The 24,303-nt window shown below is 38.6% G+C and overlaps 3 protein-coding genes across 4 annotated transcripts; all 3 read left to right on the top strand.

Moving 5' to 3' along the window:
- Window positions 1-3,721: 3,721 nt before the first annotated feature.
- Window positions 3,722-6,494, top strand: LOC104414529 (1-aminocyclopropane-1-carboxylate oxidase homolog 1). Its single transcript, XM_010025678.3, has 3 exons — window positions 3,722-4,308; window positions 5,125-5,446; window positions 6,010-6,494. The coding sequence occupies exons 1-3, from the start codon at window positions 3,761-3,763 to the stop codon at window positions 6,265-6,267; spliced, it is 1,128 nt and encodes a 375-aa protein (XP_010023980.2). The 5' UTR covers window positions 3,722-3,760; the 3' UTR covers window positions 6,268-6,494.
- A 9,706-nt stretch (window positions 6,495-16,200) lies between these two features.
- Window positions 16,201-17,874, top strand: LOC104414528 (1-aminocyclopropane-1-carboxylate oxidase homolog 1). Its single transcript, XM_010025677.3, has 3 exons — window positions 16,201-16,878; window positions 16,988-17,309; window positions 17,462-17,874. Exons 1-3 carry the CDS (start codon window positions 16,349-16,351, stop codon window positions 17,717-17,719), a joined length of 1,110 nt encoding a protein of 369 aa, XP_010023979.2. The 5' UTR covers window positions 16,201-16,348; the 3' UTR covers window positions 17,720-17,874.
- Window positions 17,875-20,208: 2,334 nt separating this feature from the next.
- Window positions 20,209-22,908, top strand: LOC104414526 (CASP-like protein 5B3). Of its 2 annotated transcripts, XM_010025674.3 has the most exons (4): window positions 20,209-20,358; window positions 20,519-20,857; window positions 22,338-22,470; window positions 22,565-22,908. In XM_010025674.3, exons 2-4 carry the CDS (start codon window positions 20,727-20,729, stop codon window positions 22,757-22,759), a joined length of 459 nt encoding a protein of 152 aa, XP_010023976.2. In that variant the 5' UTR covers window positions 20,209-20,358; window positions 20,519-20,726; the 3' UTR covers window positions 22,760-22,908. The 2 variants fall into 2 exon arrangements, with proteins under 2 accessions (XP_010023976.2, XP_039154649.1); XM_039298715.1 differs by having other exon boundaries at window positions 20,221-20,857.
- The last annotated feature ends 1,395 nt before the right edge of the window (window positions 22,909-24,303 follow it).

The raw sequence follows: 24,303 nt of genomic DNA, 5'->3' as shown, positions 1-24,303 counted from the left end.
AGGTCCGCGCCGTCTAGGTCACACTGTCGCCTGAGGTCCGCGCGACCTTAGGCCGCTAGATCTAGCGGTCCGGAGGCCAGATCTGGCTGTCTAGCCTCTATGACCTCAGGCGCCTCCAGACGGCGATGCTTGAGGTCGCGCCGTGCGCAACACTCGGGGTGTGCGACCTCGGGCCGCGGATCTCGCCGTCGACGACCCGTAGATCTGGCCTCTGCGCCTCTAGGCGCTTGAGGTCGCGGCGACGGCGTCGCCGCTTCGAGGTCATGACCTCGGGCGGTCGGGACGGCCAAATTTGGCCGTCCGGCATCGCCGGCTACCCGGATTTGATTTTAGATTTTAAAAAAAAAAAAATTAAAAGCAAAAGCCCATTTGAAATAAATTTTGTCAAATGGTATTTTTGCACAAGCAACTTTCAATGTGTAATTTGCCAAACAGTCAAGTATTCTCGAAAACTCATTTTATCCTAAAAATATTTACATTTGGCCAAAGACATTTCCCAAAAGCCGAACCAAATGGGCCCTATGTCAAATACGTATGCTCAAAAGGCCATGACGGGGTTTCTGCAGTAGATCATTTAAAGTTATGAAGAGTAATAAGTCTGAAGTTTGTTGGTGCAGAACGGGCGTGGATGACAAATTCAGGCCATATGTCCAACTCAATGGTTTTCTTTAGTTCCAAATGTGTTGTCATTGCAGCTCAGAGAGCTGCTGACCTTGTATCCAGTAAATAGTGCTCACCACTCCCTGACTTCGCAACCGTCTCTATTACCACATGTTTGCTCGGCGACCTAGGTGGTTAGGGTGGCAGCATGGCATTGGTGCGGGCGGCATTGGTGGAGATGGGTGGGGGTTAAAATCGATATATTCTTGCATGATTGGAGATATGTTTGATCTAGTGGTACAATCGAATCGAGTGGAGTCGAGTCGAGTCGAGTTAGTACATAGTTCAATGCTGGGGCTTAGCTCGACTCCAATCTTCAAGGCTTGACACTCTGCTCAAGGTAAATCGAGCTTGATTTTTTTTTTTAACTCCAGGTCGACTTGAATAAAGGTTTGGTAAAGTAGAGCTCGACTCAACTTGTCTTGATCGGTCAACACAGTGAACTCGAAACTTATTAAGTTGGAACTCTAGCTATATTCTTAGGATGGACTATGATTTTAAATTTAATAACTTTATCTGTTTATTCATATAATAAAGGATACATAAATATAACTACAACATATAAAGATGTTAGGGTTGACGGTATCGCAAGTAATTACACTTTTATTTTTTATGTAATTGAGTACCTAATTCGTTTTCACTCAGTCGAAAACTTCAAGTTTTGAAATGATGATGCAACATCATTTTTAGGCCGAATACAGAAAGTAGCGGTTAAAGTTCTATCTCTTCTTTTAGCTCTCTTGGATGCCCTGTTTCGTATATTGAGGATTGCTATTTCATAGCCATTTACGTTCCATATTTAAACTTGAATTCAAAATTATTTAAAAGGATAAAGTAACTATCGATACCAAGATAGACAAATAAATGAATTTATTAGAGTAATTATATTTATAATGGCTGATGTTGGTGTTGTGATAAAAATAAGAGCTAATGTCATGAATAACCCAAATTAATATATCCATAATGAATTACCCATAACTTATTTTTTTATTATAAAAAATTTCAAATCGGTACATTTGTGACAAATTCATTTTCTGTTAATTTTCATTAAATTTTACTTTCAAATTAATGAATTAGATAACATGTAATAAGTGACAGATGTACAAGTTTGTGGTTTTACCATTCGTTTGTTACAATTCATTGAAAGATTTCATAACAAATGCAAATTCTTGTTAAAAAAAAGGTTAATACCCTAAAAACTCTATCTTGGTATACTCGTGATAAATTTACATCAAATTAATTTTTTGACCACTAAAATGCCAAACTAATACACTTTTGATAAATTTATCATAAATTGGTATGCTTATTATATTAATTTCGGTTTAATTTTATTGTCAAGTTGCTAAATTAGATAGGGGTTATATTTGTCACAAATATAACTTTTTTGTGTTTTTGGTGGTTGAGCTAGTAAATTTATCATAAGTACATCGGTTTAGGATTTTTATGGTCATTTGGGATAAATTTATTACATGTATATCAATTTGTGATTTTTTGTAGTCAAAAAATTAAGTTGGGATAAGTTTATTATAGATATATTAATTTAAATATTTTCATGACATTAACCAAAAATAATATATATGCAACACATGATTGGATATTTGTCATGTCCTTCGTTGAGAGGTCTTGCACGAAAGGATGCCAGTCATTTGTTGAGCCCGCAATTACGGTTCAAGAATCGTTGCCGAGAAAGTTCAGTAGAATGGAGTTCTATGGTTGGGCCATATCATCATCATCACAAAGCTCCAATCGTCCTCACTTCTCTTAACATTAGTTAGGTACCCTACCTCACATTGATCGAAAAAGTACTTGATCATTTCATCTAAATCAACATCAATTGCTAATTTATAAATATGAATGTAATTTGATGTATAAGTCAATAAACTAACCTCAACAATCAAGCGATTTTATTTGCTTTTCTCTTAGATATTATTGAGATGTATAATGTGTCTATTAATTTTTAAATTATATTGAGCATATATGCAAATGTTAGTAAATGTCGCTATTAATCAAGTGGTCGAACTTATTTGAGATAATAACACAAATAATTCTTAAATATTGGCTAAATATGTAATATGATCTCTAAACTTTTAATTTATTTAATGCAGTCCTTGAACTTTACATGAATGAACAATGTCGTTTTGAAATTTTTAATTATATCGATGTGGTCCCTCAATTTTGGATAAATATTCAAATTAATCTCTTATTTACATTAAAATATCAAATGTTCAGTAGAATGGAGTTCTATGGTTGGGCCATATCATCATCATCACAAAGCTCCAATCGTCCTCACTTCTCTTAACATTAGTTAGGTACCCTACCTCACATTGATCGAAAAAGTACTTGATCATTTCATCTAAATCAACATCAATTGCTAATTTATAAATATGAATGTAATTTGATGTATAAGTCAATAAACTAACCTCAACAATCAAGAGATTTTATTTGCTTTTTCTCTTAGATATTATTGAGATGTATAATGTGTCTATTAATTTTTAAATTATATCGGGCATATATGCAAATGTTAGTAAATGTCGTTATAAATCAAGTGGTCGAACTTATTTGAGATAATAACACAAATAATTCTTAAATATTGGCTAAATATGTAATATGATCTCTAAACTTTTAATTTATTTAATGCAGTCCTTGAACTTTACATGAATGAACAATGTTTTTTTGAAATTTTTAATTATATCGATGTGGTCCCTCAATTTTGGATAAATATTCAAATTAATCTCTAATTTACATTAAAATATCAAATGTTATTATCCCATTAATTTTAAGTAGTTAATCGATAATATTACATATTGGATTAAAATTCAAAAATCATATTGAAAAAAATTAAAAATTTAGTGATTGCATTATACATTGCATGAAAGTCAAAAAATCATTTGGCTCAATATTTCCTTAGTCTTTTTTTTTTAGTCGGACCGATATTTCCTAAGTTCATAAACGACATTACTCTAAAAAAAAAAAGTTTATAAACGACAAATTTGCCAAAAGTAGTACACACACGTGTTCGGATTGCATGTGCAATCTGCAACACAGGGAACAGCAGCAGTAAGCGATAAAGCGTCTCTCTCTCTCTCTCTCACATCCGAAAATGGTGGGCGCTGACGATGCACACGACGCCGATCCGGCGACCTACGACCGCCACCGGGAGCTGAAGCGCTTCGACGATTCCAAGGCGGGCGTCAAGGGCCTCGCCGACTCCGGCGTCGCCAGGCTCCCCCGCTTCTTCCTCCGCCCGCCGGAGGACATCGCCGCCGACCGCCCCGGCCCCGGCCCCGGGCCGGCCGCGCCCGCCGCGCTCGAGATCCCCGTGATCGACCTCGGGAGCCTCGCGGCGGGGGGCCGGCCGGCGGCGGTGGCGCGGGTCCTGGAGGCGGCGCGGGAGGTCGGGTTCTTCCAGGTGGTGAACCACGGGATACCGGAGGGCGTGCTGGCCGGGGTGCTGGCGGCGGGGCGCGCGTTCCACGAGCTGCCGGCGGAGGTGAAGGCCGGGTACTACAGCCGGGAGGCGGGGAGGAGGGTGAAGTTCACGAGCAACTTCGATCTGTACGAGTCGAAGCACGCGAATTGGAGGGACACTATGTTCTGCGTCATGGGGCCCGAGCCGCTCGATCCTCTGGAGTTGCCTCCGGTCTGTAGGTACTAGTTTCTCAAGATTCTCAGTTCTATTGTGTGATCAAGGACGACGGATTGTTCTGCTATCGCGATCTTACTTCAGCTTCGCTTCATTTTGCTGACGGTTCTTCATCTGGCTTAGAAATGTTTCAGATGCTGTAGTTATCCTATAGACTGTCATCGTCTGCGGTGCTGAATTCCCACTAGCCAACTTAAAAAATGAGGTTCTAAGTTCTTCCTCGGCTGCTCTTACGGATGGCATTTAAATTGCAGTATAGATTGTCTACACTGGTTTCTCTGCCAGGGTTTAGCCTATCAGCTCTGTAGAATTCTCTGGTCTGGATCATGCTCTGGCAATCTTGAGGAGGAAAGAAAGAAAGATGGTGATTTTGCGGAAAAATTCGATCGGTTATGTGAGACATTCGAAAAAGGGCAATGCCTTTTGTTGGTTCTGAGTTTTATGTACTCATCTATTCCTAGCACCCGCGGTTTGAGCAGAACCGTCATATAAATCTCTGACTAATCTTCTACTATAAGCTGCACGTGAGGTGTGCAATAGAGAGAATTCTGTGTAGTTTGCTTAAAAGAAATTAAAATGGAGTACAAGGGCTTGACAGGGTTGTTGAACTGTTTGGTATCTGGCAGCTACTCCGTAATTTAATCATGGATTGACCACAAAATCAATTTGCCTGAGAAAATGGTTTGTTGGGGACCTCTTAGGTTGTGAAACCTTTATAAACTTGATGTGGTTCTATGGTTTTACTAATCAAAACAAGTTTGTAAATTGGAATAATAGAGCAAGCCAACTCTCTGCTCTGTCTAATTTGGCATATTTTGCAGAGACATGATGATGGAGTATTCCAAGCAAGTTAAGGCATTAGGGAACACCCTATTTGAATTGCTATCAGAGGCGCTTGGTCTGAAACCCGACCATCTTGTGAAAATGGACTGCGCAAAAGGGCATGCTCTTCTCTGTCACTACTATCCAGCTTGCCCGGAGCCTGATCTGACCATGGGCACCACCAAGCATTCTGACCCTGACTTTCTTACTATCCTTCTCCAAGACCATATTGGGGGACTTCAAATTTATTATCGAGATCAATGGGTTGATGTTCCGCCTGTGGCTGGAGCTTTAGTTGTCAACATTGGTGATCTCCTTCAGGCAAGCTTTTGATCCTATTCCTAGTAGGTTTAAATTTTTCTACAAAATTTGACAGATAAGTTGATTTCAGAGCTCAAACTCATAATTGTTGTTCTCACTTCTCAGTAGTTCTGAATTCTTGGCAACCAATTTTGTGCGTAACACCTTAACTTTGTCAATCTGCTTAGTTGAATCAAATTGCTAGATGTGCTGACACTTTTTATAAACCTTCCTTATCTCATCACTTATAGAATCTTCCTTATCACTGAGTTTTGTGGCAAACTTCCACTACTTATCGTTGATCAGTCAAAACAATCTCCCTTGGACCCACAGTATGATAGTAGTCATATCTTTCACGTGCGGTATAGCATAGTCTAGAGTACCTTCAGAACTACTGGTTAAAGGAATGTAATTAGACAAACAGTGTCAGTGGTAGGTTTGCATGGCCTAAATTTGTAAACCTTAGCTAGATTCTGGAGGTCTCAGGAATCAGCAATATCATTGTCTATTGTGGCCCAGTTTTACTTATAATGCTAGCACCTAACAAGTGAGGATATTCACTGTACTCTTTTACTTTTTTGCAGCTTATATCAAATGATATATTCAAAAGTGTCTGGCACCGGGTGTTGGCAAGCCATGTTGGCCCTAGATTATCTGTGGCTTGCTTTTTCACCCTTCATCTATATCCAACGACGAGAACGTATGGCCCAATAAAGGAAATATTATCAGAAGACGGGCCAGCTTTGTATCGGGAAATCTCTCTTCGCGAGTTCGTCACATACTATGACTCAAAAGGACTAGATGGTACTTCAGCTCTGACGCATTTCAGGTTGGCGAAATAACCATTTGACTATTATGTTGTATAGCTTGAATTTTAAGCAATAACTAGTGGTGGAGTGATCCACAAAATATATATAGAATGAAGAAGGATGTAATGATTAAAACTGTACCAAGATTTGAGGGCATGGTTGTAGATCATTATATACTTCTTTGTACACAAATGTTTGTTTATCACTATATAGATGCCTCTATTGTGCAGTTTCTGCGGCTCTTCTTATTTCTGCGTACATTTTTTTTAATGGATAGGACCATTGTATTAGGTTGATCAGTTCGTTATGCCTGATAAAACAATATCTCTAGCAGCATCGAACACGGGCACCATTTAGCATATTGGTTGGTTAGCACAAGCATATGAATGTTATAATGTAGGTGCTGAAGCTTTCTTTGAGTTCATGCCCCAAAAATGAGAGAGCTTACATGTATTTTGCACTTGTGCCCTGTATATACCTTATGCATAATGATGAAACATCTTTTGGGGCCAAATCCAAAAAGTAGCAGTTGAAGTTCTATCTCTTCTTTCACTTTCTTGTATGTACTGTTCAGAATATTGTTGATTGCGGTTTCATAGTCAATTGGATCTAATGTTAAACTCGAATCCAAAATTATTTAAAAGAAAAAAAAAACTAATATGAATACCAAAATAGATAAATAAATTGGTTCTCTCTCTCTCTCTCTCTCTCTCTCACGCATGCGCACACACACGCACAACTTTTGAAGCCCAGAAATAGGTTTTTACAGAGAGCAATTCGAGCTATCGAGATAGAAAAGTTACTACGGGAATGGGACTTGGACCGTTTGCGCAAAGCCTGGTAGGTGGTCTGCACTTACGATGATCCATAATTAGAATTAAAAACAATTATTATTGCTGATGTTTTGTGGAGATGCATAAGCTCTTGTACTTGAGAGATGTCCTTTTGTTTTCTCGTGCGAATATACTTCAGTTACTTGAAGAACATCTAATCCTCCTACTCATGAAGTCTCAGGCATCAGTTCACCATATAGAGTTTCTCCAGCATTCTTTTTTTCTCCTTTTATTCTGCAATTCAGTTAAGATTATAATATACATTCCGGCTCATACATTTTCTTTGGCTCGCTATACATTCACTTTGAGATTTCACCATCCATTAAAGGGTGTCAACCAAACCGATTAGTCATTTTTCACATGTGAGTCTAGGAATGCATTATTATTCTAAAATTTAACATGGGGAAGCCTTGGGTTTATCCTTTTCAGTAGTGTAAAACAAATACATAATTGACAATGCTTCATTACATTTTCACACAGCTTATATTATATCAAGGTTCTTATATGCATACGCTCTGATAGAAGAAAAGAATGTGTTAGCACTTCTTACTTCTGTTCATAAGGTAACGCAGCCATGCCAGCATTAAATGTCACCGTTGAGATCATTAGAGTCGACAGTTTCGTACTTCTGTTCGGTCAAGAAGAAAAGAAAGTCAAAATGGTAGCTGAAACCTGAATATAAGTGAGTCTCTTGATGCAGTTAAGTGTTAGTAAACGTATTTCATCTCGTATTATTGCACGGCAACTGCATTTTCTGTGACTTCAATGTGAATTGATCATATGTGCGCATATGTATTTTACATGTTTGTGGAGCTAATGAAAAGGATCGAAGTTCAATTCATTCTTCAACCAGTTTTGTGAACCTCACAATCTTTGGCTTTGGCTTTGGCTTTTTCGATCTACAAATATATCAGTTAAACTCTTTCATTACTCCTCCATAGGTAGTACTTTACTACTTTCTGTTAGGTACTACAGCATAATGGGAGACAATAATGGATATTGATCTATCTAATTGGGCGACTCAGCAAGGTAAATATGCGTATGTTTTCCATCTTTTCTCCACCAAAATGAGAATCCAATTCTATTAAGTTGAAGTGAAGTGAAGTGAGCTAAAGACAGATACATCCATAGTAAATATAATGTATTGATTGTGGAGATTCCAAATGTGATTCCTTATGTTTATATTTGTTGTATGGAAAAGTACCACGGGTCTGAAAGCTAGTGATGATGACGATGATAAAAAAGTCGGGTAGAATGGAGTTTTGTGGTTGAGCCAATTTAATCACGAAGCTCCATACTAGAACAGACCCTCCGGTATTAATTAGATAATAAAAATTAATTGTCTAACGTAATTAATACTAGGACCGATAAAAAAAATCCTCTAATTTTTTTTTTTTTTTCTTTTTCCTTGCGTATCCCACTTTCCTTTCTCTTTCTTTCCTTTCACACCTTGGACGTCTCAATTCTCTACTACCTGCAAATTGTCTCTTTATTTTCTCTCTTGGGAAAAGTACCAAAAAAGTCATAAATCTTGTCTTTATGTCAATTTAGTCATAAACCTTTTTTTTTTGTACCGATTTAGTCCTAAATATTTTTACGTTGTGCCAATTAATTTTTTTTTTTTTTTTTTTTGGTACCCAGGGAACCTCCACCAATTAAGTTATTTCCAGCCAATTTTGGCCTAATTTTGCTGATTGGATGTCGGCCAGCTGATATGGCCTGATTGACGCTAACGTGGACAACTTTTAATAATATTTTAATTTTTTTGATTTCTTTTTCTTTATTTTTTATTTTTTTCTTCCCTCTTCTTCCTCCAGCCGGTCGCCGAACCTTGGCGACCGACCAAAGGCGACAACCGGTGAGGTCGACCTTGACCTTGTCGGCCACCTCGCCAGTGGCCACGAGAGCGGCCTCGTGCTAGGCGGCGAGGCTCGCCCTCGTCGGATCTGGCGAGGGTCAAGTCTCGCCCAACGGATCGCCGCCGTGGGGGAAACCAGGCGAAAATCCTGGGCCGGAGCCACGTGACCGAGGACACCCTTGAGCTCCCGTAAAACCCTAGAGATGACGACGATGAGTGGAGGGAGGAAATTTCTAGAGCGAGATTGGGATCGGGGAACAAAGTGGGGAGAGATGGCCTCGTGCCGAGCTAGCGGGGCTTGCCCTCACCGCCCGGTGCGAGGCCGCCCTCACGGCCACCGGCGAGGTGGCCGGTGAGGTCGACCTCGACCTTGTTGGCCATCGCCTCTGCCGGTCGCCAAGGTCCAATGACCGGTTGGAGGAAGAAGAGGGAAGAAAAAAAAAAAAAAAAAAGAAAAATATTAAAAAAAATATTAAAATTTCAAAAATATTAAAATTTTATTAAAAAGTTGTCCACGCGGTCAATCAGGCCATGACGATCGGCGATGTCCGGTCAGCAAAATCCAGTCAAAATTGGTTGGAAACGACTGAATTGACACAATGTAAAAATGTTTAGGACTAAATTGGCACAAAAAAAAATGTTTATGACTAAATCGGCACAAAAACAAAAGGTTTGGACTTTTTTGGCATTTTCCCTTTCTCTCTTACATGCCATTTTCTTCTTTCTAGGCCTCTTACTCCTTCCACAAATCTCATGCATTTGCAATCCCCAAAAGAATAGCTTGCTTTAATAATTTGCGCCCTCCTCATTCGCTATCGGTGGTAGGTTTTTGCAAAAGCTTTTCTTTTTTCCTTTTTAGTTTTCTTGGCCTCAAATCATGCTCACTTTGGTCGCTATGGAGTGCTTCTTGATATCTTTTCTTAAAAGTGAATTTGAGTTTTTGGTCATGGAAATGTTTTGATCTTGTGTTTCATCTCATATTATTGCACGGCAACTGCATTTTTCCGTGACTTTAGTGTTAATTGATCATATGTGCACATATGTATTTTACATGTTCGTGGAGCTAATGAAAAGGATCGAAGTTCAATTCATTCTTCAACCAGTTTTGTGAGCCTCACAACTTTTTGGCTTTTTCGATCTACAAACTTATCGGTTAAACTCTTTCATTACTCCTCCATAGGTAGTACTTTACTACTTTCTGTTAAGTACTACAGCATAATGGGAGACAATAATGGATATTGATCTATCTAATTGGGCGACTTAGCAAGGTAAATAGGCGTATATTCCATCTTTTCTCCACCAAAATAAGAATCCAATCCTATTAAGTTGAAGTGAAGTGAAGTGAGCTAAAGACAGATACATCCATAGTTAATATAATGTATTGATTGTGGAGATTCCAAATGTGATTCCTTATGTTTATATTTGTTGTATGGAAAAGTACCACGGGTTTGAAAACTAGTGAGGATGATGATGATGATGATGATGATGATGATGAAAAAGTCGGGTAGAATGGAGTTTTGTGGTTGAGCCAATTTAATCACGAAGCTCCGGGTGCGTTTGATTCAGCATTTTGAAAATCTATTGAGAAAATGCAAAGCAGTTTAGCCTAAAGGACTTTAGGCAAATGCAAAATTCGTTTGGTAAACTATGCTTTGAGAAGTAATTTTGAGAGAAATGCTATTTGGTAGAAAACACATTTGACAAGCTCTTTGGGTAATTAATATTAGTTTTTTAATTTTATTTGTTTAAAATTGAAAAAAAAATGTATACAACTTTTTAAATATAAATGTTGACAATAATATTAAAAAATCGAATACATAAATAATTCTTTTTTAAAAAGACCAAACCCTTCACTGGAATTTTTTAATTTTTACTTTCTTAAAATTGAAAAAAAAAATGATGTATGCAGCTTTTTAAATATAAATTTTCACAATAATGCTAAAAATAATAATTACATATATATAATTTTTTTTTAAAAAAAAAAGACCACATCCTTCGTCGAAATTTTTTTGAATTTTTATTTGTTTAAAATTGAAAAAATAATGTATGCAACTTTTTAAATATAAATTTGAAAATAATGCTAAAATATCAAATACATATATGTAATTTTTTTATAAAAAAAAAAAAAGACCAAACCCTTCATCAGAATTTTTAAATTTTTAATTGTTTAAAATTGAAAAAAGTAATGTATGCAACTTTTTAAATATAAATTTTGACAATAATACTAAAAAAATCAAATATATATGCTAAAAAAAAAATCAAATATATAAATAATTTTAAAAAAGACCAAAATATATTTAATTTTTTTTAGCATTTATATATATTTGATTTTTAGCATTATCTTGGCATTTTAAAAAAATAATAACGAGGGCAAAATCAAAAATTGAAGAATGAGTGAGGATATGTTTGGAAGAAAAAAATAAGTTTTAGCATTTAACCAAATGCTTTGAAAGCTCAAAGTTAGTCCATACTAGCATTAGAGCTTTCAGCATTCCCAATATTGACTTTCATTTAAAAGTTATTTTAAAATGATTGTCAAACAGTCCAGCACTTCCTCAAGGGGCTTTGGAGGCTGAAAGCCCCTTGAGAATGCTAAACCAAACACATTCTCCATACTCTCCCACTTCTTTATACATTAATTAGAGGGTATTACTTAGATAATAAAAACGTAATTGTCTAACCTAATTAATATTAAGACCGATTAAAAAAAACTCTTTTTATTTTTTCCTTTTTTTCCTTGCGTATCCCACTTTCCTTTTTCTTTCTTTCCTTTCACACCTTTGACGTCTTAGTTCTCTACTTGCAAATTGTCTCTTTGTTTTCTCTCTTACATGCCATTTTCTTCTTTCTAGGCCTCCCACTCCTTCTTCCACAAATTTCATGCATTTGCAATCCCCAAAAGAATTGCTTGCTTTAATAATTTGCACCCTCCTCATTCGCTATCGATGGTAGATCACAGCGAAAGCTTTTCTTTTTTCCTTTTTAGTTTTCTTGGCCTCGAATCATGCTCACTCTGGTCACTATAGAGTGCTTCTTGATATCTTTTCTTAAAAGTGAATTTGAGTTTTTGGTCATGGACATGTTTTGATCTTGTGTTTCAATTCTGCATTTAGAGCATAGTGTGCTTCAAAACAGTGTAAAAAAATTAATTAATTGTGCAGTTGCTTTGTACTCTATAGCATACTTGGGTTTTATAGACTTGTGCTCCCTCTGAATTTAGTTTCTTACTATGGTTTCCATAAGTCCTTCCTCATTATTTTTGGGATGCCGTCACTGCTTCTCTTTAATTAACTTGTAGGAAATAATGATGTAGGATATGCTTAATTTAGTTGTTTGATCTCAAGAGGTGTTGATGTAATCTATTTTCTTTGACAACAATGGAAACCAAATTCTTTCGCTTTCTCAAGATTGTGGGTGTTTGGTTTAAAGCTAGAGCGGAGGTTGAAGGATGCCTCTTATACCTAAAATTAGGCTATAGTCATGAGGTAGAGCTAACTGTTCCTGCCATAGTGCACGTCTTTTGCTTCAAGATTAATGTGGTTTGTTGTATTGGTATCGTCAACAATGTGGTCAATTATTTCACTGCCTGCGTGTGGCAAAGAAAAAGGGCTCGTTGGGGAGGTCACCAGTGAAGAAGAAGAAGAAGAAAATGATCACTTTGAAAGATTTGTACCAAAAGTGATGGGTGGTGCCAAGATTTGTACCAAAAGTGATGGGTAGTTGGGCACCACAAATGATAGTATGATCAAAACACAAAAGAAATGAGATCTCTAAGTCAAAGGAGGAGTTAAAAAAAGCGCAACCCTTAATATTAATATTCCTAAAGAATAATTTAACATAAACTTGAATAATTATTAATTGGAATGTAATTTGAATATTCATCAAAAGAGAACATCACCAATTGAAATATCTTTTAGCATAAATGTGATTGATATATGATGTTTCTAACAATTATTGAATAAGAGTTATACATATTGAGTAGTGTTCTTATTTATTTATCTATTTGAATGGTAGAAAATACAATCCTAACATTTTGACAATTTGCTAATGTAGTCTTTCCGGCTAATTTTGACTATATATCGCCAGCATTTACGCATGATTTAGGACAAGAGAGTTATACATTTTTTAGTCGATAAAATCTATAATCTTATCTAATACATCCCTGTAAAGATGGTATGAACAGACGCAATTGCATCATGTGGCACGATGTGTATATGCATACACCGTTACGTGGAATTGTCAACCAATAATGACGTGCCATATGTATTTTGATGACCATATTTAGATGTTTGATGTGTAAGATGTGCTAATTGCTTTTATTTTCAATCAAATGAAAACAATGGATGGCGGTTGACCTCTCTTTGTGACTATTAAGAACGAAGGCAGATTGTGATTTAAAACAATCTATTTTAGCTACAAATATTAGTTTATGCACGCAAACCCCGTGAATAAACTATTAGTTTATATTTCTATTTTTGAGAAAATGACATTGCCATCAAAATATATTGAATTTTAATATTAACCATCAATTAAGAATAACACATGAAATTTGATGAATGGTGTGAATTTACGTGCGAAGTAAATTAAGAGAACTCAACTCTAATATTATGTTAAAAATCACACGCAAAAGTTTAAACTAATAGGTGGATTGAATGTCATGTATGTATATAAAGAGTATGTAAACCCATAAATAGACGATGTTGGATATTTCAACACTCAATTTATCATCTAGAAATTTCATTTTATAACCGTACTTGAAATGGTTTGGAGCGAGTGTTGCCATTAGATATAAATGATATATTGATATCACGGTATTCTAATCAGAAAATAAACAAATATGAAGGACTTGACTGAGTGATCACGGGCTTAAATTATATTTTTTTAGATTTTGTTCAAGTCGCAACGATTTTTTTTTGGCCAATAATGGGATATTTGGGCAACAACGAGCACTGAACTAACTCACTGGCCGTAAAATTCCCCTCTCCGAGGCACGTTGGGTATTCATTGTAGCTCACAAGTCAATGCTCTAGTGGTCATTTGCCAAAAATTATTCACAAAATTCTAAATTTGTTTTACGGTGACGAATCCAATCCTCAATCTTTAAATTATGTCAATTTAATTTTAATCCTTTCAACAATCTGCGAATATAGTTCTTATCGTTAGTTTTAACTAGAAATCACTTACTTGGACTTTTGCTGTCCTACACGACACGACTAACATTAACATGGATAACTTTTTTTTTCTCTTTTTCCTTCTCTTTACTATCCTTTTTTTTTTTTTTCCTTTTTTCCTATTTCCTCCCGATGCGTGTGTGCGCAAGTGATCCCGAGAATGGGGACTTATAGGGGTTAAATGTATGGAAAGAGATATATGGGGAAGATGTTGAAGGGTGAAATGCAAAACGCAAGGATAGATGACAATCTCCACCAAGGTATAAAGGACACACCATCGACAATGGATGAGAATCAAGATTAATGAAGTTCACCACCAAGGCTTGAAGGACAAACCACCCACTAAGGATAAATGATTTTGGGATAAGAGAAGCTCACCACCATGGCATAAAGGAAAATCCAACAGTCAAGGAGAAAGGGCTTCTTGGCTCACCACTGAGGAGTAATCTACTCTCCAAGAATAAAGAGACTGAAATAAGAGTTATCCACTCTTTGAATATAATTCACTCACATAGAGAAAATCTCACGTATTTTCATTTATCAAAATCGCTTGCATTACAATGGAGAGGCTCCCACTATTTATGGGAGGAACTCAACTTAGGAAATAGACAAATAATAAATAGACATGGGAACTAGCCTAACATTAAAAACCTAGGAACTTAGAACTTTGACTCTTAAAACTTTACATAACAATAAAGACTCCTAGGAAAATAGAGATGTATTTAATGGCACAGGAACTTGCATTCTTAATTCTTCAACCTTGCAAAATTCGTACTCCCATCTTGACCAAAAGATAAGTATCCTAAGATTTCATCAAATAACCAAGGAAGTTGTTTAGAATTGCCTCCCATCGATATGTTGTTGAGCAACTTCAAGATTAGCAACTACTAAAGTGTACCAAGAAATCAATGACCAATATATCATACCGATAACTTCGGTAAGAATGGTTCAGTATTGTTTTAGTTGGAAATTTCAATGTTGACCCATTGTAGCACGTTTTACCCAAATTTTATCTTGGCTTGAACGAGTAATGATGGTACTGAGTGGGCTGATGGAGCTAAGTCGGATGCTCCCGCGTCACCTCCTCCAACCAGGACCATGGTGATGGTTGACAAAGGTCGCCGGCCATGGGCAAGAGCTATGATGCCGTCACTAGAGGCTGTGAGGGTCGAGGCTCAACCAAGCGTGCCCTTGCTAGAGATCGTGAGGGTCGAGCTCTCGCCAGATCTAGCAATGGCAACCCTTGCCTAGGTGGCCCTAGGCAAGCCCTCATCAGAGGCCATGAGGGTGGCCCTTGCTTATAAGTAGCAAAGGAAAATAGGGAAAAAAAAATAAACATAAAGAAAAGAAAAGAAAAGACAAAAAAAAAAAATGCAAGAATTGTTCATGTTACGCCCGCAATATCAAGTCTAACGTCAATAATTTCTGCTCAAAATTTGCCAAAATGACTAAAATGGCTAATCATTAAAGTGTTTATGGTTAAATTAATACAATTGAAAGATTTAAAACTAAATTGATCGTCGTATAAAAAGTTTAGAGTTTTTTGGATAATCTTTCCGGTGATTTATAAGGATAATGCACATGCATGATGTGGAACTCGAGTTTTAAGCTGGAGGAAGGTAATTTTGAATGCCTGTGATGTCCGGACTAGTGATTAAATGTCATGAAAGTAAAGTGAACACACGCTTGATGAATGTACTTGAGCAACCCTAGTAACTCGATGTCCGTAAAAGTCATTTGCAGCAAAGTGACGTGACAAACTGGGAGTGCGCTTTATTCAACCACCCAATAAAGAGTCCGCCATGCGTTCCTTTATAGTCGCATTGGTAAAACGTAGAGAGGAAGGATCATCTGTGCTTGGCTGTAGCTCAGTCTCACATCACTATTTCCGTGATGGAAGACACCTCCTTGGCCATATCGATGGATCATCTCAACTACCTTTCGGCAGTAAGTTTTCAAAGGAGGAATGGCCGGTCGGAGTTTCGTCCATACAAGGATGTTGTCTATTGATGATCTGTCCCAATGTTCAAGAGGATTCGAAAGGGACGTCGGATGTGTCTCACTTGCGTTTGGAAAGTAAAATAGGGATAATTGCCGATCAAGAGCATTGACTTTCGTAGATCATCCGTTGATTTCACTTGGGACATGCATAAGATACGGTCTAGGCGCAGAGCGTGCACAGTGTATCATCGACCTCTATCACTTGTAACTTATCCCTCTTGCTTGATAGCTAACAAAAGCGAGGTGCGAAAATGGAGGTCGCCACTGATTCGACCGGCGTCGCTCCATCGACCTACAATCGCAACCAAGAGCTAAAAGACTTCGACGAAACGAAATCAGGTGTGAAAGGCCTCTCTGATTCCGGCCTCCCCAAAATCCCGAGAATCTTTGTCCGGCCAGCTGAAGAGATCGCCTGTGACCATTCCAAATCTGGGGCCGCCAGGATCCAAATCCCCATCATCGACCTGAAGAACCTCGCCACGGATCGGCCAGGGACGGTGGAGCAAGTCCTGGAGGCAGCGCGTGAGGTCGGCTTCTTTCAGGTGGTGAACCATGGGGTGCCGCAGAGCATATTGGAAGGGGCGTTCGATGCGGCACGTTCCTTCCACGAGCTGCCGAAGGAGGTGAAGGCCGAGTACTATGGTCGGGATGGCAAGAGGAGGGTGAATTTCTCGTGCAATTTTGACCTGTACAAGACGACGTATGCGACATGGAGGGACACTTTATTCTGCCTCATGGAACCCGAGCCGCTTGATCCTGAGGAGTTGCCTCTTGTTTGCAGGTAATCCTCCATAGATTCTATCTCAGTGGCTTGCAGCTTGGACTGAAATAGAGTCTCTCTCGTCCTATCCAAACCATGTTTAAATTTTTGGTACCTGAAACCTATCCAGAGACGCGATAATGGAATACTCTAAGCAAGTGAAGGCAGTAGGGATTGCTCTGCTCGAATTGCTATCGGAAGCGCTTGGCCTCAAGCCGGACTACCTCGTCAACATGGACTCTGCTAAAGGGCATGCTCTTCTCTATCACTACTACCCAGCTTGCCCCGAGCCCGATCTGACTTTGGGCACTGCCAGTCATTCAGATCCCGATTTTTTCACGATCCTTCTACAAGACGACATCGGCGGGCTTCAAGTTTATTACCAGGATCAATGGGTTGATGTCCCTACGGTCGCAGGCGCTCTAGTTGTCAACATTGGAGATCTACTCCAGGCATGCTCTCGATCCCGCTCTTAATACTACCGTAGCGTGTTTCTTTCGGGATTTGCCTTCTATTGATCTTTGGCTAGAATTAGGAAGAAACGCAAGGCAGAGATGAAAGAGGCTCTATCGGTCCACTTATATGTCTGCTTGTTTTCTGGCAGCTTATGTCGAACGACATTTTCAAGAGTGTCGAGCACCGAGTGCTGTCGAAAGATGTTGGCCCGAGGTTATCCATCGCCTGCTTCTTTACTCTTTATGAAGATCCAAAGTCGAAGATATACGGGCCGATAAAGGAGCTATTGTCGGAAGATAGGCCGGCTTTGTACCGTGAAATCACCCTGGGAGAGTTCATGACGCACTATTACTCGAAGGGGCTCGATGGCACATCGGCTCTTGCACCGTTCAGATTGCCAAGCTAGACATTGCAATGTAAGATTAGATTGGTTCTAAAATTTTATGTGATAACTTGTGGATTGTTAAGATGCATATGTGTATGAGTTATATTAGAAAAATCTCGCATCCAAAAAGTTGATATAGTGTAGAGCAACTAATATATTCTAGTTGGTCTATAACTTATTGATTTAAACTTTTGAATAAATATGAGTTCAATTGGATATGTTGATAAGTTTGAACTTAGATTTCCTCTGGGCAACTCCCCGGAAGGAGGTTTGCAGGCACAAAAATAAATATTCTCACAATAATTAGATACAATGATGGTAATCAGAAGCCCAACCTGCCTTGTAGGCTGTAATTAGAAGCCAGGATAGAGAATCAAGAGGCAAAAGAAATTAATCGTCATGGTGAAGATCAGATTATTTACCTCATTATTTCATCAAATACTATAATTTCGTGCTATTTTCATTGACCTCAAAACATTGTCTGAAAAAAAGAAGAAGACATTTAAGTGCTATTTATCACTTGATGGATAAGGCTGGTGATCGAAAAATATAACCCTCCTTGTCATTAGTTATTTCCGTAAGTGCTATATTTTCAAATCTTGGATACATGAATATTTCGGTCCCTTTAACTCGCAGTTTATGCACATCAGATCTCTAAATCTATACTTTCAAATTTGATATCTCTGATAGTGCTATTAAGGCTCATGGCATGACAATTTCTGACATTTTAAGGAGTATTTCGTCTGAGATTAAGTGAATGAGAAAACTCACAAACTAAGTGAAGCAAAACAGAAGGGAAAAACTTGAAGGGGATAAGGTCCGAGAGAAAGGTGTGGTCGTAGTTTCCCTTCGCTGAGGTTGTCGTGGACATCCATTGTCCGTGTCCCTTATACTGTTCTTATCACTAGCACTGATCATTCACGTCCGCACAACCAGCACCAGTCTTCTTCTTCTCTCTCTCTCTCTCTCTCTCTCTCTCACGAAGTGGTGTCCATATCATCACGGTGAAGACTTCCAAGGGAGGAGAGACGATGGCCCTCTTTGCGTGGAAATTGAAAATGGCGTGGTCTCCCGAGTTCAATACCTCACGCTCCCTTTTCATCTAATTCGGAGATTCCCCCTTCAATACCTTAAGCTTGCTCAATGTGAGATTTTGTGTCATGAAAAAACTTAAATTTATCATACACTATTTACATTAGTTCTATTCAAGGTCTATTTGTCAAGCTAGTAAAAAATTTGGATATTTTTGTCACAATATGCAAGTTTAGGGTTCTTAGTGATACAAAAAAGTTCAAGGGATTTATATCACAATATATATAGTTTAGAGTTTTTTTGTGATATTAATCTAAATGTCACAGAAAAAGCGAATCAAAAGAAAAGGAAACACTGAAATGGACGTGGGCTCGAGAGATGGGCCCCGTCCTAGTTTCCCTTTGCGGAAATTGCCGCGGACCTTCGCCATCGTTGTTTGTTGCTGTTTTTACCACCAACAGTGATGACTCACAACCACCACTAATTTCTTCCTCTCCTCCTCTTCTCTCTCATTCAAGCGGCGTCGATGTCGTGACGGTGAAGAATCCTGAGGGAAAGTGGCAACGGCGCGGTCCCGATCTATAATGTGATTTCCTTTTCCTATACGCTTCGGAAAATTTGCCAAATTATTTCATCTGCCCATAAAAGCTTTGCGTGTAGGCCTTCATTATTTGATCATACAAGAGTCCCCATTCTGTATTAACTGAACTCTGCACTTCACTATATCTCGTGATAAAAGGAAAAGCATATAAGGAAAATGGGTACAATCGAAATAATTGAATATCCCAATCCTTGGTGCTCACTGAGAAGATCTTGCGCCTACTGTAGGGACGATGTGGCAAACACTTGGACAAAACTATAGTTGCAATATGAAAATCGTATAAAGTTAGTGTTTCTTCTTAGGATGAATACCACGAAAAACTATAAACAGGCGCACTTGTGATAAATTTATCATAAATTAATTTTTTGCTCACTAAATATCTTAAACCATTACATCCGTGATAAATTTACTCTAAACTAATTCTTTAACCATCAAAAACCCTAAACTGTTACATTTGTAACGAATTAATTAGATTAATATCACAAAAAACTATAAACTAATGCACATATAATAAACGGAGGGTAAAACTCTAAATTAATACATTCGTCAATTGTTACGTATCATCAAACTCAATAATATAACAATAGTATTTAACTAAAATTAACGGAAGATAAATTTGTCACAATTGTATCATTTTGAAAAGTTTTCATAATATTAACCATTTTTCTTATGGGATCTTAGAATATAACCCACGCATTCTTGAAATGTTACTGGAGTTATAGAAGACTTTGCTACGGGTACTTTGCTTCTTGTTCAAAGGACAGACACACCCTGAGAAAAAAAGGCCAAAGCCCAAGATGTTTCCGCAACACGCGCCCCCTCGAAGCGTGGGAGAGGAGTAGGTGCGATTTTACTTGTTTTATGTTATGAGCAGTCGCAGTTGAGTTTGGGGCTGGAAGGCTGCGGCACGCCAAATCTGGTCGCACCACTTGACACTTCAGATCGTTGCCTCGAATTCAGCCCATTCCTTCCTCCCCTTTTCCATAATTGATAAAGTCTTTGCTGCCCGCAAAAAGACATGAACATGGTAAAGAAACGAAAAGTCCATCTTCCGATGTTCCGCTTGTCCTAATTTTAATGCCAATTCCTCTCTCTCTCTCTTTCTCTCTCTCTATCTCTCTATCCACTGTTGTTGCCCGGCTGTGTTCTTCACCCTTTTAACTACTTTCTTCTCAAATCTGCAACAGACCCAAGATTTGATTCCCACCGAAAACTCCAGCTTTCCAGGCTTCCTGGGAAGTCCGAAAGTTTAGTTCTTTGGGATCTGAATTGGGTGGCTGGGACTGGTTTGAAAGAGCGGTTTGCCTTGGCTGAGATGACCGGGATTGACGTGTCTTCATTTTTGCAAATCAAGAATCAGACGCGACAGGTTTGAAGTGGAAGGGGGGCAAAGAGATGAGGGATTTTGCTGGGACGCCCGGGACTCTGACCGGGCTCGCTTTGAGGGTGTCGCAGTTTGTTTTCGCAGCTGGGTCAATTGCGTCCATGGCGACCACCGACAGCTTCTTCGAGTTCACGGCTTTCTGGTATGTTGGGTGTCCTCTTTTTGTACAGTACTGTAGAAATCAAAGGTTGTTGGTTGTTCTTGTTCTGTTTTACCCGAGTTTGTCATTGTATAATGCTGAATTCATGTTCTGCTATGTAGTTCTCTGCGAAATGCCTGACTCTGTCCATGATATTGGGGTGTATGCTAGGAGTTGAATTGCCTTAATCAATATCGAAATTCTTTATGCTTTGATGATTGATTGCTCTCTGCTCTGCTAGGTTCTTTTTTCAATTTTGCTCCCTTTTAAGTTTCCTGTTTTATTTTGGTGGGAGCGAGGCGTTGGCTGTTGGGTAGTCAATTTGAGAGGCAAGAGAGCTCGTCGAGGCTCGGGATCGAAATATAATTTTGTTGCGAGAATCACGAAGATGGGCTCAACATGAGTTCGAGAGGAAACTCATATAAGTTGGCACTTGAGGGGAAACTTGACTATCTGATTTGTTGGCAAGTTTTAGTTACTCAGAAATTCGGTTCAAATGGGTTAAATCAAGAACGCAAAAGGACCACATCGCCAGAGGCTTGGATTGTTTGTTCCTTCATTTCGTAGAGGCACTCCAAGAGGTGCATCAGAATCTTCTTCTCTTTTTATTTTTCTTTTTTATCTACCAATGGAAGGGAGAAATTTTTTTACTAGCATGGCTAGATGAGTGGGAAATGGATCAGATTGCCTGTGTTAGGAAAGGGGAGAAAGCAAGAAACCAAAATGTTCGTCCTATAATATACTGAGGTGATTGATGAGGTGAACATTCTTATTCTATCCATCTTCTCAGTATTGGAATTAAGCAATAGCACGGGACTTATTCCGATCAGTGTCATTTGCTGAGGAAGACTTTTTCCATTATCCTCATTGATAGGCAAGAAACCTTTATAATCTGATTCTCTGATTGTAGACTTTTTGACATGGGAATGTGTTAGTCTTAGAAGCAATTCTGGTAATGGAGATGGCAATGTAAGAGGAAGTGTATCCTGTTACTGAGAATGAAGTTTTTCATGTATGTTTACGCACTACATCCAATTAAGCATTGCAATGGGCTGATATTCGTCAAGCTATAGTTGATCATTAAGGTATGGGAAGTCTGGTTGGAAAGGCCTCCATTCTCCCATCCTGGTTGATAGGTTGTGTAGGAGACGTTTTCTGCAATCTGCAGTTCAATGTGTTATACTTGATCATTGTTTGAAATCTTATTTGATATACTGGACTGTTCTTGCTTTTAAATTCTCATACAATTTGCATTTGGCCTCTGTCTGCTATAGGAGCAAAGAACTAATGCTCAGTCATTGGTCGGGTTGTTCTTTTCCCCTTCCTTTGGTTTGTTTTGTTTCTGAATTTTCTATTAGGGCCGTTTTCTTTGTAATATGATTCTTCAAAACTTCACAGAGATAATATGTGGTTATAAGTGAAGCGCAGTCTATTGATCTTGGCTGTGTAATCAAAATGTGCTAATTTTGAGTTCCTTCTTCAGCTACTTGATTGCTTCGATGGGTTTGCAATTAGTCTGGAGCTTCGGCCTCGCGATTCTAGATGCATATGCGATCTTTAAAAAGAAGGTGCTACACGGTCCCGTGCTTGTAAGCCTCTTTGTGGTGGGAGACTGGGTCAGCCTCTTATTAACCTTCTCAAAAATTACTTTAAATCTTAGAATTACTCCATTCCTCAGAATGACTCAACATTTTAATAATTATCAAACAGGTCACAGCAACGTTATCTCTCGCCGCAGCTTCTTCCTCGGCTGGCATCACGGTATTGTACTTCAATGACTTGGGCAGTTGCAATTTCAGGGCCGAATGCCTAAAATACCAATTCGCGGTGGCATTAGCATACATGAGCTGGATAGCCATCGGCACATCGTCTCTGATCATGCTGTGGCTATTGGCTTCAGGTTAGATACATTCTTGATTTTGTATAGGGTTCCGTGATACATTCTCCGTACAGAAAGTCGCCCTTGTTCTGTTGACGAATTTTGATCTCATTCTGGTGTCAAAAGGAAACAAACTAGCACAGCAATACAAGATTCATGAGTTTTTCCATCTTCACACTTCACATTGAAAAGCACTTTGATGATTAGAACATGCTCTTCATCTATAAAAAAAAAAGGGGTATGCGTCAAATCTGCATCTCTAATCACTTGGTGTGAAAGCAAGAATTATCTCATCAACCTCATAAAGTTAAAGCTTATAGATGGCCACGCCGCGATGATGAAGAAAAGGAAGTGTAAACCGGCTAAAGTGGCACAGAATTCTAGCAATGCTTGTTTTGAGAGGATTGGATGATTCATTGGGGCATGTTCTGTTAAAAAGCAAAATGTGGGGCAAAACCTTTCCACCTTTCCGTCATCTAAAGTATTCCATTTGGTTCATAATGATCTCTGTATCGTCACTCTTCCTTGATGCTTTCTCATTCCGTAAAGGCAACACTCTGCAACTGTTGAGAAAGCGACTCCCCAAAATCTCTATCACGAGTTCGCGAATTCGGTCCGCAAAGAATTCCTAATTGATTGTTCAAGGTTGATGTCGACTGTGCCTGCGCATCAATTTCTCGGCACGTCTGCACGTTGGCCGACTTGCTAAGGGCATGGGTTTTTCAAAGTCCGAACCTAGTGGTCCTTCACTAAAATCGTAAGCGACGGAAAAAGAGGTGGCGCAATTTGACAGAATTTGGTTGGAGCGACCGACTTTTTGATGAATTTACCAGTGAGCCAATCGGTTTCTCGCGGAAATTTGCGACCCTGCGGCGCTCATGACGGCGATATTGGCGATTTTGCTCCGCAATTATGAGAGCCATTTCTCTTATTACAGTACAGTATTAGGACCAACTAACTCAGTCTGCCAATAACAGGGCCCAAAACCAAAAAGGAAGAAACTACTTACCAAGAATATAGTACAGCAAGAACAGGGATAACGCTCAACTGCTGTCCAATCAATCACCATCCTAGGGAAGCCTTTTAAGGGGAGGCACTATCTGGGACCAAAATAGTTTGGGTCTCTTTATATAAAAATGTTAATTTTGGTGGCCAAACCTAACTGCTCGAGTGTAGCTATCTAATTGATTATGGAGGGGACCAGAGCCCCCACTACAGGTAAAGGGAGTATCACTTCATGGCCCCCATGTCATATCACATGTATGTATTCTACATATGCATGCATAGATGTATCCATGGATATGCATATGATATTAAGTAGTGGCAACGAGAGGTGGTGGTGGTGGTGGTGGTGGTGATGAGTGGGTATTGGAGGGAACCCTTTTAGCTAGTCTATTCGTATGGAGATTCTTGAGAACATTGGGTGATGTAAAGATCCAAACATAAAGTCAATAGGAAACAGTACAAAAGAAAAGAAACGGAACAGGGAATTTAGACATGAAAAGAATGGAATACATTAAAAGCATATAATTCACATGATATGAATGTGCAATATGGTCCAAAGGTACAA

This window comes from Eucalyptus grandis, chromosome 8 (assembly GCF_016545825.1).
Source record: "Eucalyptus grandis isolate ANBG69807.140 chromosome 8, ASM1654582v1, whole genome shotgun sequence".
In the NCBI taxonomy this organism is placed as follows: Eukaryota; Viridiplantae; Streptophyta; class Magnoliopsida; order Myrtales; family Myrtaceae; genus Eucalyptus; species Eucalyptus grandis.
Note: the sequence above shows the minus strand (reverse complement) of the source record. Positions and strands in the feature narration are given on the sequence as shown.

What these genes read in the sequence shown, in the direction of transcription:
- LOC104414528 (XM_010025677.3), top strand. Translation starts at nt 16,349, where the DNA reads ATGGAGGTCGCCACTGATTCGACCGGCGTCGCTCCATCGACCTACAAT. An exon ending in GAGTTGCCTCTTGTTTGCAG is followed by an intron (nt 16,879 to 16,987) that starts GTAATCCTCCAT and finishes AAACCTATCCAG; the next exon opens with AGACGCGATAATGGAATACT. An exon ending in ACATTGGAGATCTACTCCAG is followed by an intron (nt 17,310 to 17,461) that starts GCATGCTCTCGA and finishes GTTTTCTGGCAG; the next exon opens with CTTATGTCGAACGACATTTT.
- LOC104414529 (XM_010025678.3), top strand. Translation starts at nt 3,761, where the DNA reads ATGGTGGGCGCTGACGATGCACACGACGCCGATCCGGCGACCTACGAC. An exon ending in GAGTTGCCTCCGGTCTGTAG is followed by an intron (nt 4,309 to 5,124) that starts GTACTAGTTTCT and finishes CATATTTTGCAG; the next exon opens with AGACATGATGATGGAGTATT. An exon ending in ACATTGGTGATCTCCTTCAG is followed by an intron (nt 5,447 to 6,009) that starts GCAAGCTTTTGA and finishes ACTTTTTTGCAG; the next exon opens with CTTATATCAAATGATATATT.
- LOC104414526 (XM_010025674.3), top strand. Translation starts at nt 20,727, where the DNA reads ATGAGGGATTTTGCTGGGACGCCCGGGACTCTGACCGGGCTCGCTTTG. An exon ending in TTCGAGTTCACGGCTTTCTG is followed by an intron (nt 20,858 to 22,337) that starts GTATGTTGGGTG and finishes TTCCTTCTTCAG; the next exon opens with CTACTTGATTGCTTCGATGG. An exon ending in TCTTTGTGGTGGGAGACTGG is followed by an intron (nt 22,471 to 22,564) that starts GTCAGCCTCTTA and finishes ATTATCAAACAG; the next exon opens with GTCACAGCAACGTTATCTCT.